Below are 16927 nucleotides of genomic sequence, written 5' to 3' on the forward strand. Positions count from 1 at the left end.
GGGAAAAATCAGAAACATAGAAACTGTTTCATCAACTGTTTTTGTTTTAAGTCTATCACTGCCCCCTGCTGGATAAATTGTAGTAGTATTATAAAACAAGGCATCATGTATGTATCTTTGTTTTGCCATTTCAGGTCTCTCACAGCAACGTGATGGAGCAGTCTGAAGAAGACTATGCCGAACCTTTACCTCGACCCTCGACATGATGGTCATCGCCGTCCAATGTCTGGTCCTCGTCGTTGGCGCGTTGGGGAACGGACTCGTCATCTGGGCGACGGGCTTCAAACTGAAGAAAACCATGAACACCGTTTGGTTCCTCAACCTCGCCGTGGCCGACCTCCTCTACATCACCTTCCTGCCACTGGCGGTGATGCATGAGGCCAATGGCTGGCACTGGCCTTTAGGCAAGTTCATGTGCAAACTGCGCTCTACTGTCGACGAAGTGGCCATATTTGCCAGCGTCTATGTTCTGGTGGTCATGAGCGTCGACAGGTGTGTTTCAGTGGTGTGGCCAGTGTGGGTGCAGAACCGCCGCGGCGTGAGGACGGCGTCTTGCGTGAGTGTGGGTGTGTGGGTGCTGGCCCTGGTCCTCAGCTCCCCTCAATTCATCTTCATGGACTCTGGGCCCGACCCCTACGTCGAGAACCGCACGGAATGCGGAATCAACTTCTCCAACGTCTCCACGTTCTCCGACGAGTACGAATATCCCGCCGTGGTTCTGCTGACGCAGTTTCGTGAACAGGCCATGGCCATCTCTTACTTCCTCCTGGGATACGGGGTCCCTCTCGCCATCATCGTGTCCTGCTACGCTGTCATCATCCACCGACTCAGGAGGAATCGCTCGCCGGCCGGCCACTCACAGGGTCGGCCCTTCAGAACCACAGCAGCTGTTATCGCCTCTTTCTTCCTCTGCTTTGCTCCCTATCAAATCATGGAGGTCATCTATGGTGTGGCTGGGAGATTGTCAGACATAGATGTGGTCTTCTATGCACTAGCCGCCTGCCTGGCATCTCTCTACCACTGCCTCAACCTGCTGCTGTATGTGCTCATGGGTCAGGATTTCAAGAAGAAACACTCCATCCTGAAAGTGCTGGAGAGAGCCTTCACTGAAGAGGAGCCTCCATCCAACCCCTCCACAAACCTTTCCCTTTCTGATGCACAATAGGTCTTTCAATTGTTTTTTATTACGGTCAACTTTGTCATTTATAATAATATATGATTATTATTTTACAAATAACTAGGACATTGTGTAAAATGTGAAAGCCAAATTGCACATTTAAGAATTTTATTTTATTTCTTTTTTTACATGGCAATAGTTATAGTTTCCTCAAAGACATTTGCCATGCATCATCTTATAATATCTTCTTTTTACATAGATCTATAAGCGAAGAAAGCCTCAACATCGGCTCATGGATACAACAGTAGCCTACCTCACACAATATTCCTAGCCTACCTCACACAATATTCTTCCACCCTGCATGCAGGAGCTATTCAAAGCACGAGAGACCAAGTACAAACTCAGGGGAACTGGTGTATTTAAGAGAAACAACGCAAGAACCAACACCAAAGACAAATGCTTATCCGTAAGAGGGGTGCGTCTATGGAACAGCCTGGATAAGGATCTGAAAATGTGCCATTTCAAACAAATGTTTAAATCTAAGGTAATAAATAGATATAAAACATTAGAGTATCCTATTTAGAAATAAGTAATAGTAAATATTAAAACCAAATAATTAAATCAATTTAAATATATACAAATGCAATTATTAATAAGTAATGTATAAATATTACAAAGAAGCAGTCTATAGAGGGTCTGAGTCTTATCATTCCATACACAAAGTCAATGTGCAAACCATATATGACCACTTATTGATTCTCCACCTAGTGGTGTAGCTAGTGTGGTGTGGTTTGGTGCAGCTTGATGGCAATACTTCCATATTGTCACGCTGCAACGGACCATATTGACAACTAATAATGTATGTGGTTTGAGTTTTCTTTTACTTATTTCATTATTATTATTATTATTATTACTATTATTATTACTATTATTATGTTATTTTCTTAGTTTACTGTCTGACAGTTTTGTCAGCTTTATTATCATTATTATTATTATTTCTTTTGTATTTGGTTCTGTAAACCAATAGGGTAGGCAATTATAAGCTTTTAGCTTCAGCCTACACCTTTTCGGGCCACTCAAGTGTATAATGTATTATGTATTGTTATACATGTGAAAGGTTCGAAATAAACTAACTAACTAAACTAAACATTGAGACAATTCTACCGACAACAATATTCTATAAACATTAACACTTTATCCGAGCACTCCACTGTACCGTCCCCACAATGACAGCGATCATGTCTGGCCAGTAATGCTCATACTTTATCTTGCTAAGCAATGTCTGGAAAAAGATAGCAATGCATGCATTGCAGTAAACACACACACGGATGCTTTATTGTTATGTGATGCAAACGTGTCTGCATCCATTACATGTCTGGGTCATACTGTTAGTGTTCATTCTATTTGAATCTCTGTAGTACAAACTTTTCACAGTAACAATTCACAGTAAATCAATAATTCTCTCATAGTACAAACTGTCACACGCCAACTGTAACCGGAACAGTGGACACCTGGTATTCCTGGGCACTTTGTTTTGAATATGTATGTATACATTTTTTTACTTTACAAACAGGGCCAAATACATATATTTGTGAGTGGTGTAAACCACTCCTACAACTGGCTTTAGTCTGTCTGTGCTAAAAAAATGAGCATGGTTGATGCTGATTGGTTGATGCTGATTTCATTACGTCAGACATTACGTCAGACCACAGCTGATCAGGCTATATAATACCTTACACCACTCAGTTCACACGGGTGTGATTTTTAAATTACATTTAAGGCCCAATATTTCTACAAATTACAAAACCTGTGATAGCCGATCATTTTGGGGATAAACAAGACGTTGAACTGTGAATCAAATTACTGATAATGATTTGTGCATGTTAAAATCCGCCGTCGGCAAGGGCATGCATGTGGTCGCAACATGGTCCCTAACACCAACTCAAATGGGTTCAGATCTCAGCCAAGTCGCCTGGGGAGGCGTGTCTGAACTTGAAGTCTCCAGAGGTACATTTATACAGATGATGATACTTGATATTTATTCCGAGCATTTTCCAAAGCTAACAACAAGGTTTAGGTGCCCACTGGACCTGTATCCTATCCACACCAACTATAGTGTAATTGTGTACCTTGTGTAGTATGTGTACTTACTGTATTAGTAGGCTACAGTATATTATAAAATAAATAAAAGCCATTAATCTTTGAAAACACGAGCAACTCTCCTTTTCGGGCCTGTTTCAGCTGAAGGAGAGTTCATTCTCAGTTGTAATTTGTACTTATGATACGTAGCTTGTGGAGTTACTTCAATCAGGTGTCCTTGAGGGTTTTCACACTACTGAAGCGTATTACAATGGTACTACATATGATTCATACGTCATACGCTGACGTGGCAGTCAGCTGACCAATAATGCCGGGTTATTTAAGCTCACCTCAGCCTTCCTGCCGTCATCCTACTGCTGTCATTTGTCCCTGGACTGTTGGTATGCGCCTCCCCAGGGGCGCCACCAGTGGGCTCGGCTATTGGTTTGTTCCCCATGGAGGGTGTTATTGTATATCTATCTCCTTGCTCTTAATGTTTAACGATGGTTGTTTAATTGTGCCAAGCAGGAGAAAAACGTAGCAGAGCATAACGCCAAGATAAAATACTATATGCACACTTGTATTCTCATTCTATAATAAATATTAGTTAAATCTATTCGTGAGCTATCTGACTGAAATTACTGTACAGTAATTACATTACAAATGTAATTACTGTATTTACATTATAAATAAATACACATTTATTGAAATGTCACTGAGGCTCTGCCGGGGGAGAGGAAGGTTCAGGAGAAACCTCTAAGTTGAACTCGTATGAAGGAAGGCGATCAGGGCTGTTCCCAACGACAGGTGGAGTGGTTTTCTTATAAACACTGTAAAAATGCGTCCTGATGTCCTCGGGGGTCTTCAGAAACCTGGAAAAAAGGGTTGCAAAAGCAGATAACAGTCTCAGATATGTATCATAATCTGTAGTGTCCAGATCATTATTTAGCTAGCTTACTTCTTTCACCCAGTGTCAATGATTTAATGTAATCCTGGGCGCTACACTCCCTCTGCCAACCTGGGGAGAGCAAGGGACTGACCTCATGCTTCCTTCCATGCATGAGGAGTCCAAGCGGGTGGAAGCCTATCACATTGACATCTGCATTCTATATCTGTTCCTTTCATTGCATTAGGCCGGGGCACACTACATTTACATTTAAACTTGCTCACTAATGTGGCCAAATATGTCTTCTTGGGTCTTGGATCTTCAATGGATCTTGGATGCAGTCCTTGAATCGGGGTCCGGGTAGCTCAGTCGGTAGAGCTTGCGCCTTTGGACCACAAGTTCATGGGTTCGATCACGGGCACCGCCAACTCAGCGAATGAGTACAACACGGCTTAGTGCAACAAGTCGTGCAGGAAGTACTGGGAGCTGATGAATCCATCTCCCAGGGGTCTAGCGCATTGTAACAGGGATAGACTCCATCTCCCAGGGGTCTATAGCGCATTGTAACAGGGATAGAATCCATCTCCCAGGGGTCTATAGCGCATTGTAACAGGGATAGACTCCATCTCCCAGGGGTTTAGCGCATTGTAACAGGGATAGACTCCATCTCCCAGGGGTCTAGCGCATTGTAACAGGGATAGACTCCATCTCCCAGGGGTCTAGCGCATTGTAACAGGGATAGACTCCATCTCCCAGGGGTCTAGCGCATTGTAACAGGGATAGACTGCATCTCCCAGGGGTCTAGCGCATTGTAACAGGGATAGACTCCATCTCCCAGGGGTCTAGTGCATTGTAACAGGGATAGACTCCATCTCCCAGGGGGTCTAGCGCATTGTAACAGGGATAGACTCCATCTCCCAGGGGTCTAGCACATTGTAACAGGGATAGACTCCATCTCCCAGGGGGTCTAGCGCATTGTAACAGGGATAGACTCCATCTCCCAGGGGTCTAGCGCATTGTAACAACAGGGATAGACTCCATCTCCCAGGGGTCTAGCGCATTGTAACAGGGATAGACTCCATCTCCCAAGGGTCTAGCGCATTGTAACAGGGATAGACCCCATCTCCCAGGGGTCTAGCGCATTGTAACAGGGATAGACTCCATCTCCCAGGGGTCTAGCGCATTATAACAGGGATAGACTCCATCTCCGAGGGGTCTAGCGCATTGTAACAGGGATAGACTCCATCTCCCAGGGGTCTAGCGCATTGTAACAGGGATAGACTCCATCTCCCAGGGGTCTAGCGCATTGTAACAGGGATAGACTCCATCTCCCAGGGGTCTAGCGCATTGTAACAGGGATAGACTCCATCTCCCAGGGGTCTAGCGCATTGTAGACTCCCGCGTGTACCAGCTGATACCGACAATAAGCCGCTCCCGACCTACTTCTTCGCATGAGGTCATTTAGTTAATTAAAAAAAATCATAATAATGTTTTATCTGGAACTAGAGACAGTCTACTTTTTGCAGAGTTGTTTTATAGAACCGAGGCAGACCAACCTGAACGTCAGTTTCTGTCCAAGCTCCTTCTTAATGATATTGAGTTTGTAGTAGTGCCTCAAAGCACGGGACATCTTTTCATAGGTCATGTTGATTCGGTTCTGTGAAAATTGATCACACTTCATTAATGCCCAGTGGCCCCATCATCTCTCACTCCTTTTGCTATGTTGCTAATATGTATGTATGTGTTCGATTGATTCCTTTTTAGATTAATCAAACAATCAAGAGGCATGTTTATTTATAAATCAATAAATCAACGCAAGAAAATGTAATAGATTTTTCTTATCGATTAAATCAATCTGTTTAACAGTTATAGTATATCCGATCTAACTAGCTCACAATGCGCCATGACTCGTTGTGTAGTTCAATTATATTCCCTGTGTTTGAAAATGCTTGTCCCCACTAACTTTGTGGTTTCCCCAGAGCCGTGCCAGTCCGTTGGGGTCAACCACCCTGAACACCATTGTGTCCTGGTCGTCCCAGCGGATGTAGTTGTGGTAGCGCTGGTCACAGAGGAGGTGGTACACATAGTCCCACAGCAGCTTGCACTCTGCTCAGCATTCAGACATGACAAATGAAACACATACATTTGTAACTGCCTTTGGTATAATTTTTCAGCATCGTTATAAGAGAGATAATTTATACAGTCTTTACACACTGGATGTGTGACAAACTTCATGTAGTGGATGCTTCATTCGTACCGGTTGATGACTTTGACCGTGTCCTTTAAAACAAAATCTTACACTCTATGTTGTAAACAATTTGCCAGTGTGTGTAAAATGGTAAATGGTGCATTTATATAGCGCCTTTATCCAAGGCACTTTACATAGATTCTGAATTACATTCACCCATTCATACACCGATGGCAGAGGAAACCATGCAAGGCACCAACCTGCACACATCGGGCAATTAGGGTTTCAGGAGCAATTAGGGCGTCTTGCTCAAGGACACTTTGACACTAACTCTGGGGGAGCCTGGTATTGAACTGGAAACCTCACAGTTTCCATCCAGCTGCTCTACCGGCCACTCTACCCCTGAGCCACTGCTGGGGCAGTATAGTAAGTAACTCTATCATGTATAATGATAATTTGGCCCCAAAGGACACCTCTTACACCATGGTGTTGAACATGCTCAGTTGCCCTCTAGGCCGCACATGAAGCCTGTGAACATAGACATTCTGTGCATAGATGTGCCACGCAATGGTAGGCCTCAGGCCCCAGGCCTGAGGCCTGGTATGGTAGGCCTCAGGTCTACCATTCTGAAATTTAATTTAATAATATTTGAACTGCTGGACAGCTGACAGTAGGCTCTCTTCACTCTTAATTTTTTTTAATTCAATTTAATTTCTTTGATGCTGAAGTCGGCCTTAATTTCAAAGTTTTTATATTTAAATGAGATGAAAAAAGTCACCACTCGCACCACACATTTCTCTGCAAATGGTTTTAATACTGCCACATGTCGACAGGTGTGTGTGTGTAGGCTAAAGAGGCTTTAGGGAAACAGGTCTGTGTATTCATGCAGGAGGCCTTACGTGCGCAATGAGGACAGGTATGGTCTAGTCTAGGTTGTGTATTTCTATGTTGTTGTGTTTGACAGTGTTTCCCAAAAAAGGACATAGTGTTTGATTGGCTGCCATGCAGGCTTCATGTGCGGCCTAGAGGGCAACTGAGCGTGTGCAACACCATACCTCTTACACCATGGTGTAAGAGGTGTCCTTTGGGAAACCATCCAAAGGGATAGGAAATAGGATGCTTTCCTTGTCAGTTGAAACATGTTCTACCAATATGGCGCACACCTAAACCGACTTCTCTTAAAAAGACGTTATTTTTACCTGGGATGCGGCCGTTGGCTTCGCGCGGCGGACTCCTGGGTCTCAGCTGATTGGACAGGTTGAGAGGCTCCGCCTCCCTGAGGCCAAGAATGTTTGGACAAGACTCAACGTGAGGGCAAGTACAGCGTGTGGACATATCTGCAGTGGTGGAAAATATACTAATTTGTTTTAAGTAAAATTATCAATACCATAATCTAGAAATACTCCATTACAAGTAAAAGTCCGGAATTCAAAATGTACTTGAAAAGTACTAATGTAGTGGTATCACATTATCAAAATGTACTTAAAGTACAAAAGTAGAAAGTAGTCATTATGTCCAATTCCAAAAATCATTTGAAAATATCAGATCTATACAAGCTTGTACGTAGATTGGCTATTTTCAAATGGCCCGAAATGTATAGGGCTGAAGACTAACGTTTTCAAATAAATGTAGTGGAGTAAAAGTACAATATTTGCCTCTGAGATGTAGTGGAGTAGAAGTAAAAGTACTGGAAATTGGTAATACTCAAGTAAAGTACAAATACCTCAAATGTGTACTTAAGTACAGTACTTGAGTAAATGTACTTAGTTACTTTCCACCACTACATATCTGAGAGACATTATGACATTATGAGAATGAAGAAAGAGATACAGAGTTAGAGATACTGTACATAGAGAGAGAGAGAGAGAGAGAGAGAGAGAGACAGAGAGAGAGACAGAGAGAGAGAGAGAGAGAGAGAGACAGAGAGAGAGAGAGAGAGAGAGAGAGACAGAGAGACAGAGACAGACAGAGAGAGAGAGAGAGAGACACAGAAAGACACACATGAAAATAAAGTACACCACAAACTTCGCAGAGTTAATGTATCCATTTGTAACTAAGTGTACTATATATAACCAAATTAGTTTCATTTGTACACTCTCAGAGTTGAAAAGGTGCCATTTCAGACAGTATCTGCAGTGCTTAGGCTGGTTTGACTTCACATTACAGATTTACAGATGTAAAAAAAGGTTTTCAGGAAGGGGAAGAACAATAGAGAGGGAAGGACAGAAAACTAAAAATATTCCTGATGATTCTATATACTAGAGTGGTGCCCGTCGGGCACTGGCCTACTTGGAACGATGCAAGTTGGAAATGCATGCCCCACCCAGTTATTATGTCTGTGTCCTGTTTATGCCCATATATGGAGTTCTTTGATCAGGCATGCCCAAATATGGAGTCTATGCAGATGTCAGAACATCATTGTGATGTCAGAACAGGCTAACAATTGGCTAGTTTGGGCCCTGTCCAGAGCCTGGGCAGGGTCCCTGTCCAGAGCCTGGGCAGGGGCTTTTGTGCTGGTTCTGGACAATGGTGTATCCCACCGGCTCAAGGCCGGGCACTGCACTCCCTGTGGTGGTGTGGAACGTGTGTGTCACATTTGAAGTCTGTGGGGCAAATGGTTCTCGAGTTATGTGGATTACAGACGCACTTACATACACACATATAGAGACTTGGTGCATTTACTATGAAATTGTACATTATTGTCCATCAGTCACTCAAAATCCCCATACATGGGGAAGCCCCCATATTTGGTGCCCAGGTCTCGTGACATCACGTGACATCAGGGATGGAGATCCCTGCTGTCGTAATTAAGCCCATATATGGAGATCCCTACATCTGACCTCAAACCTCAAACCCTTATATCTCCATACAGTATATGGATATATGTCAGAACCTGTTCTGACATATGTTGACCATATGTTGATCCTTCCCCATCCATCCTTCCTCTTCGATGTCTCCCTTTTGACTGATACCTGTCCATTCAAACAATAGACGGGCCTGCCCCAAAGTTATTAGTGCAGTCGCCCGGCAGTCGGCGAAAACTAGAGTTCTCAACAGGCCCAAAATTAATGCCCGGCCCTCATCAAACCCTGTACACTCAAGAGAATGTCCCCGCTACCACCCTTAGATCTCCATATATGGAGCTGACCTGTTCTGACATTCCCATATGTTGATCTCACCTCATCAAAGACTCAAGACTTGCTCCTTTTATGGCCAGTACAGAATTCATTCCATGTTGATCTGACCACCCATGCCAAAGCACCAGAGCTCGCCCAGCAGTCTGCCGTCAACGAGGCGGATAGATAAGAATTATATTATACCCACTAGTGTGTGTGTTCTGAGAAGGCCGTGATGTCTGGTGGTCCATGACAGGTGATGATATGGGTTCTGTCTGACTGGTCACGCTGCTCACAGTGGCTATAGGCATTGTGTTGCTGTAGACCAGGGGTTCTCAACCCGTGGGTCGCGACCCCTCGGGGGGTCGCCAAATTATTTTAGGGGGTCCCCAAATTATTAAAAAAAAAAAAAAAAAAAAAAAAAGATCTACAAGCTCGTAGCGCGCCACTCGGTGGCGCGCTATGAGCTTGTAGATCTGCTATTTTTCAATAGCTAAATTATAACAATGCTTAAAACACCAAAAGGGGTTCCCGCCCAAAATGGTTTAAGGTTATTGTAGCAGTCAATTTATATTGGGGGTCGGGAGGGGGCGGGGCGGGGGTCCCGAGACATTGCCAAAGCATTTCCGGGGGTCCCCGGCCAAAAACGTTGAGAACCCCTGCTGTAGACAGTGGAAACTGGAACATAGAAATATACGGAAGTGTGGCTAACTTAAAGGGAAAGTAAAAGTCAATTTCACCAACTGAACATTTTCACATGAAGAGTACAGTATATGTGTTAAAGATTGTCATACTGTACTTCTCTGCCAGGGGTGCATTTCACGGAACAAAGCTGATTCCTATGCTCTTGTGAAACAGTGGACAGACGTGCCTCAATAGATTAGATACGCCTCATTACCAGATTTCCTGGTAATCCACTCCCCACTGGCGTGCACCCAACTACCCATAAGGCACGGAAAGCACCTATTCATGCCAGGTGAGTGAGTGTGTGTGTGTGTGTGTGTGTGTGTGTGTGTGTGTGTGTGTGTGTGTGTGTGTGTGTGTGTGTGTGTGTGTGTGTGTGTGTGTGTGTGTGTGTGTGTGTGTGTGTGTGTGTGTGTGTGCACGGAGACTGCAGGAAAGCCTGGGCAAACGAGCCACATTTCCTGGTCTAGGAGTGGCAGTGAACTACAGTGCAGAGGGACGTCACTCCAAATTTCATCAGTGTTCTCTACTGTTTTCTACCGGGGAGGGGATGGGGGGTGGGGGGCGGCGGCACAGATCGGTAAACCAATAGAATCCACCGCTGTGATCCCAGTGGCACCCGCCCCTCTAGACCAAAAATCCCGCTGGCTGGGCCAGGCTGAGGCTACCTAAACTATAAATGTATAGTGGAATTACATTTTTGCTGTTCTACTGACCTTGGTTTCCATCTGTTGTGTGAGTGTTGTGATTGATGGGCATTTGGATGTTGCCGGCATTGGCCTGGGTGGCACCACCATTGGCCTGGGTGGCACCACCATTGGCCTGGGTGGCACCACCATGGGCAGATGAGTTCAGGGAGCTTCCAGTTACACCTGCTGCACCCGTCCTGTGCTGTTTGACACACTGCAGCAGCTCATACAGAACATCACCTATGGGTGGAAAGAGAGAGATGTGTACAGTTGGGTGCCACCGATATTGTCCCTTATCATTTGACCCATTTAGGCCTGACCTCAAAATTTTAAAAAAATCCTTCTAAATCCTCCAGTTTTCTGAAATAAATATTTTCACGATTTTTCAAAAATAGCAGACCTACAAGCTCGTAGCGCGCCACTCGGTGGCGCGCTATGAGCTTGTAGATCTGCTATTTTTCAATAGCTAAATTATAACATAATGTTTAAAACACCAAAAGGGGTTCCCGCCCAAAATGGGTTAACTGTCCTTTTGCGCAGATCACGCAAACCTCAGCAAAAAGAAAAGGACAATATCGATGGCCTCCAACTGTATTTGTCATTGCCCATGTGCATGTTTATTGGCATAGCAAGCATAATGGATACGGGACAATACGTTGTCTCTCCAGCTTGGCATCACAAGTTCACAGGTGAAAAGGAGTGGGGTTTTGTTGCCACAAATAAAAAAACGAAATCCCTGATGTCTTTTTGTTTCCAATGGGATTTCTCAATCTACATAATAATATATATATGCCGACCCGGGCGGCTGGCGTAGCCGTCTAAGCACCTCACAGCGTGTCGTGGGTTCGACTCCCGATCACGAGAACCTTCAATGTATCAATAAAGGCAGAAAAAGACCCAAAAGAAATATTCGTTGCTGTTGGAAACCTGAGGAAACCACCTAACTCCATTTTTGAGGTATTTGATTATTTTCGTCTGTGTGTTGTTTCGAAAATATTGAACCAATGGAAAGTAATAAAAAAAATAATGCTTTGGACAAAACCTCTCCATTGGATCCTCAAACTGTCTGCTAAAGCAACTAACTGCACCACCTCTCTTCCTTGTAAGTAATTGGCAATATATGAAGTCACAACACCAACTTTGATGAGGCAGTATTGCTTTGTTTTCAAAATATAAGGTTTCCTTAATTTCCTGAAAATTTAATATTTTTCCATTTCCTGGAAAATGAACTTTTTGGAGTTACGCCAGGGCTCCACCGGACGCGTTGCGTCTCCGTCGCGTGCGTCAAAAAACGCACCGGTTCAATTTTAATGCACGCGTCGTGTCTCCGTCAACGCAACGCAACGCGGGCAGTGGAGCCACCCTTCATTGATTAAAAAGGGAACATTCCCTGACGGTGACGGAGACGCGACGCTGACGCGCCCGGTGGAGCCCTGGTGTTACGCCAGGGCTCCACCGGACGCGTTGCGTCTCCGTTGCGTGCGTCAAAAAACGCACCGGTTCAATTTTAATGCACGCGTCGCGTCTCCGTCAACGCAACGCAACGCGGGCAGTGGAGCCACCCTTCATTGATTAAAAAGGGAACATTCCCTGACGGTGACGGAGACGCGACGCTGACGCGACGCTGACGCGCCCGGTGGAGCCCGGCCGTTAGGCGGTTTCTTCCCGACAGCAGAGATATATAAATATGCCATTTATTTATATGCCATTTATTTATCTCGATAGATGCCGTCTCTCGCGACATCGATATGTATACCTCGCATGACGATACCTCGATGAAGGTGCAGTTTGTCTTAATATATGTCTTATTAGTCACTGCATGTGCAATAATGTCCATACCTGAGCTGGGGCAGCGTCTTCTGAAGTCTTCCTTGGTGAGCAGACAGAGGGCTCGTCCGTTCATTTCAAAATGTCCTTTCTCTGGTCGACGCAGACAGTACTCCTTCTGGGCCCAGTGGAGCCAGTGGGACACATCCTCTTTGTCCCACAGGGATGGGTTTATTCCTGCGTGGGGAAGAGACACAACATTATGTCTTTGTCCCACAGTGAAGGGTTTATTCCTGTGTGGGGAAGAGACACAACATTATGTCTTTATTCCTGTGTGGGGAAGAGACACAACATTATGTCTTTATCCCACAGGGATGGGTTTATTCCTGCGTGGGGAAGAGACACAACATTATGTCTTTGTCCCACAGTGATGGGTTTATTCCTGTGTGGGGAAGAGACACAACATTATGTCTTTATTCCTGTGTGGGGAAGAGACACAACATTATGTCTTTATTCCTGCATGGGGAAGAGACACAACATTATGTCTTTATTCCTGCGTGGGGAAGAGACACAACATTATGTCTTTATTCCTGTGTGGGGAAGAGACACAACATTATGTCTTTATTCCTGTGTGGGGAAGAGACACAACATTATGTCTTTATTCCTGCATGGGGAAGAGACACAACATTATGTCTTTATTCCTGCATGGGGAAGAGACACAACATTATGTCTTTATTCCTGCATGGGGAAGAGACACAACATTATGTCTTTATTCCTGCGTGGGGAAGAGACACAACATTATGTCTTTATTCCTGCATGGGGAAGAGACACAACATTATGTCTTTATTCCTGCGTGGGGAAGAGACACAACATTATGTCTTTGTCCCACAGTGATGGGTTTATTCCTGTGTGGGGAAGAGACACAACATTATGTCTTTATCCCACAGTGATGGGTTTATTCCTGCGTGGCGAAGAGACACAACATTATGTCTTTGTCCCACAGTGATGGGTTTATTCCTGCATGGCGAAGAGACACAACATTATGTCTTTGTCCCACAGTGATGGGTTTATTCCTGCGTGGCGAAGAGACACAACATTATGTCTTTGTCCCACAGTGATGGGTTTATTCCTGCGTGGGGAAGAGACACAACATTATGTCTTTGTCCCACAGTGATGGGTTTATTCCTGCGTGGGGAAGAGACACAACATTATGTCTTTGTCCCACAGTGATGGGTTTATTCCTGCATGGGGAAGAGACACAACATTATGTCTTTGTCCCACAGTGAAGGGTTTATTCCTGTGTGGGGAAGAGACACAACATTATGTCTTTGTCCCACAGTGATGGGTTTATTCCTGTGTGGGGAAGAGACACAACATTATGTCTTTGTCCCACAGTGAAGGGTTTATTCCTGTGTGGGGAAGAGACACAACATTATGTCTTTGTCCCACAGTAATGGGTTTATTCCTGTGTGGGGAAGAGACACAACATTATGTCTTTATTCCTGCATGCATGGGGAAGAGACACTACATATGTCTTTATTTCATACTCATGACCTAACCTGACTCCGCCAGATGGGGACGGTATTGAGTTCACACTTGTGAAACAAATGTGATTGTGAGGAAAGTGTCTTCCATCTACTGTGGTCATGCCAGCCACACGTCGGAGAAAGACAGTCGCGCTATCCTCGCTTCAAAATCTGTTGCGCTTCTACATGCCATTTTATGGTTAGGCGAAGTGATGGTGCGTTCGGGTTCAAAACAAGCTCGTAAATGACAAAATATAGAATTAAATACTATTCTACTATACTATTATCACATACCAACTACATGTTACTGTTCCTAATGTACACATGTAGCCCTGTGATTATTCCTAAGCAGTTTAACTGTACCAAAAAATTATAATAAAATACTGAAATATCCCCATCCGCCCTATGATGAAAAAGCCTGATTATTCAAAATTGCGTATCGATATTTGTGGGGATAGAAAACACATATAGGGGAGCTCAAAAACAACACACACCATTTGAAAAGTTGAATTTCATGTTATAGAACCTTTAAAGCAGAATGATTTTTTTTTTTACATTTTGCCTGCATACAGGTTATTAATGGCATGGCACCCCAACTTTCAGCAGCTGTCACAGATTCCCATGGGGAAAGCTGCATTTCAATCTTTGTGAGATGTGTTACTATAGTCTATAGACACCCTTTACAAACACATCGGTGAATAAATGTAATCTAATAGCAATTTATTCACAGATAATAATTGCTAATATTCCCTGACTACTAGGTATACTGAGCTGATCCAAGCTGTGAAGGGAGGGAGGGACTCACTCAGGCGTCCAGGTAGATGCCACAGGTCTCCCTGGGTTGACAGACAGGCTAGAGGAAGCTGCTCGGCAGGGGCAGGAGGGGAGACACACGCTGCTGTAGTAGTAGGAACCATGACTGGTCTGCCTGACGTTACTGACCACAACATGGGCACAGGACTGGTTCCTCTATCCTGCTACAAAACACAATAACACAAGTACCAGTGGGTGGTTGGGAACCTCGCGACACACGCACGGATGCGCGTCATGCGTGCGCACACACGCGCAAGCAGTAGCATATAATGTAGGCCTACATATTCAGACAAGACAGACATAAAACACAATGCACCTAATATTACACACAGTCCAGTTATTCAAGTTTTTCAACACCCCCGCCCCCCTTTACAATCAAATGTATCCATTTAGAGTAGCCAACATATGTTTTACTGTAAAAGCCAGATATCAAAATAGTGAAAGTATAGAAGCATATTTTCCTTCGTGCCCTCGGATCACACTATACCTTGTTCAGATGTGATGGGGAGACGGTCACGGTTTCCATGCCTTTTTTGTTTGTTCGTTTTTTAAATCAGATGATTAATTGTCCAAATTCCTGATCAAGGACACGTCTGTCAGATATATAGGCCTATAGCTTTTTAGACGCGGATCAGTTCAAAGCGCGCTCACTTCCAGTAAAGGCTGCAATAGTTGCGTAAAACTGGGCTAGATCCTTTCCGGGAAATGAAAACGAAAGGAACGGTTGTGCAATCAATGTGACAGCTGGGCTGCGTGATCCTGCTGGGACCCATTGACATAACACCGTAACACGTATCATGCAATTAATCAACCTTAAGCGCGAGCGCACCCTATCCTCCTTTTTTAAATAGTTTAGCTATACAGCAGTATACAGAATGCCCGTTTATATGACAAACTTAGCCCAAATAGGCAGTCTGTCAATGTCATAACTTTCACTTTCATTAATGAAGAATTACAGAGACTTTTTATTTTTTATTTTTTTTCAAGTCCAACAAAAATATATATTTTTAAGAACACAACAATACGAGAACAATTAATGAGCAGTTGTAGCATTAATAAAGCAAAATTAATATCCTTCAACTAGATAATTTAGGCTATATAAGATAATAATCAATGTAGGTTGCTGACAGTAGGCTTCCATGCATGCACCCTCTGGGAACAGTGTGTCCATGAGTCTTGAAATGAATTATTTACAGCTAGGTAGAGTAGTGCATGGGGCGAGATGGAAAAGGGGCGAGATGACCTGTTACCCTGCTCCTGTAGCCTAACCCAAATCAATGGTATCACAGTGAAAGTGAAACACTCTCTATCATACAGCCCTGAACAGTGGTTCCCAAACGTTTTAGTTCAATAAAGACCCAAAAGAGAATTAGACGTTTGCCTATGGGGGAGGCTGGGGCCTAGCTCTGGTCCGTATAGCCCAATTGCTGCCGTTGCATTAGAGCTATGGACCAGAGCTACCTGGGACCCAAACTAGTGAAAATAGATCAGATATTTAATTTGCACTACATTTTGTTTTTTAATTTATTGAATTTCTTTGATTTTTATTTTATTTCTTCATGAAATTACTGGGGGGGGGGAATTGAATTTGTTTTTAATTCATTAAAAAGGGCTTTTTGTTAATGGTTTTGAAATAATGATAATTTAAAAAAAAAATGTAGGAAACAAAAAATAAAGGCCGGGACCCATACAAATGTGTCCGCGACCCACAAATGGGTCCCATCCCACTGTTTGGAAAACGGTGGTCCAGATGACAGCTGATGTGACTGTCTTTGGCTCCTACTATAGCCCATGGGGACAATGGCTCTCAGGTAGCATATAACAGGATGTCATCTGGTGGATGTAACATTGGCTATACATTTTTCATTTGGGGGGGAAAAAACAAATGTAACCCATGAGGTGCCCACTCTTTCTTGGTACAGTACGTACCCTGTTACCATTCAGGGGCATTGGATAGGGTCTATAAATGTCCTTTCCAATTGAGCTGGGATCTGCTGATTGCTACAAATGCTTGGTCGGAGGAAAACGAGTATAATTAATTCATTTCTTTCTTCTTTCTTTT

The 16927-nt window shown here is 43.8% G+C and overlaps 2 protein-coding genes across 2 annotated transcripts; one reads left to right on the plus strand and one right to left on the minus strand.

Moving 5' to 3' along the window:
• Nucleotides 1-205: 205 nt before the first annotated feature.
• Nucleotides 206-1165, plus strand: LOC306933734 (chemerin-like receptor 1; the record flags this gene model as incomplete). Its single annotated transcript, XM_079516043.1, has 1 exon — nucleotides 206-1165. The coding sequence occupies one exon, from the start codon at nucleotides 206-208 to the stop codon at nucleotides 1163-1165; it is 960 nt and encodes a 319-aa protein (XP_079372169.1).
• Nucleotides 1166-3846: 2681 nt separating this feature from the next.
• On the minus strand, nucleotides 3847-15470 carry etv7 (ETS variant transcription factor 7). The gene is made up of 8 exons (XM_079516052.1): nucleotides 15353-15470; nucleotides 14858-15029; nucleotides 12599-12763; nucleotides 10787-10999; nucleotides 7470-7607; nucleotides 6046-6188; nucleotides 5639-5739; nucleotides 3847-4068 (listed from the first exon to the last, which is right to left on the minus strand). Exons 1-8 carry the CDS (start codon nucleotides 15389-15391, stop codon nucleotides 3909-3911), a joined length of 1131 nt encoding a protein of 376 aa, XP_079372178.1. The 5' UTR covers nucleotides 15392-15470; the 3' UTR covers nucleotides 3847-3908.
• Between the last annotated feature and the right edge of the window lie 1457 nt (nucleotides 15471-16927).

Source organism: Electrona antarctica, assembly GCF_951216825.1.
Source record: "Electrona antarctica genome assembly, chromosome: 2".
Lineage (NCBI taxonomy): Eukaryota > Metazoa > Chordata > Actinopteri > Myctophiformes > Myctophidae > Electrona > Electrona antarctica.

Excerpts from the sequence above, each read along its gene's own strand:
- etv7 (XM_079516052.1), bottom strand. The coding sequence starts at position 15,391 with ATGGAAACCGTGACCGTCTCCCCATCACATCTGAACAAG. Across the intron at positions 11,000-12,598 it reads AAGACGCTGCCCCAGCTCAG|GTGATGTTCTGTATGAGCTG; the intron begins GTATGGACATTA and ends TTCCACCCATAG. Across the intron at positions 7,608-10,786 it reads CACAACAGATGGAAACCAAG|ATATGTCCACACGCTGTACT; the intron begins GTCAGTAGAACA and ends CCACCACTGCAG.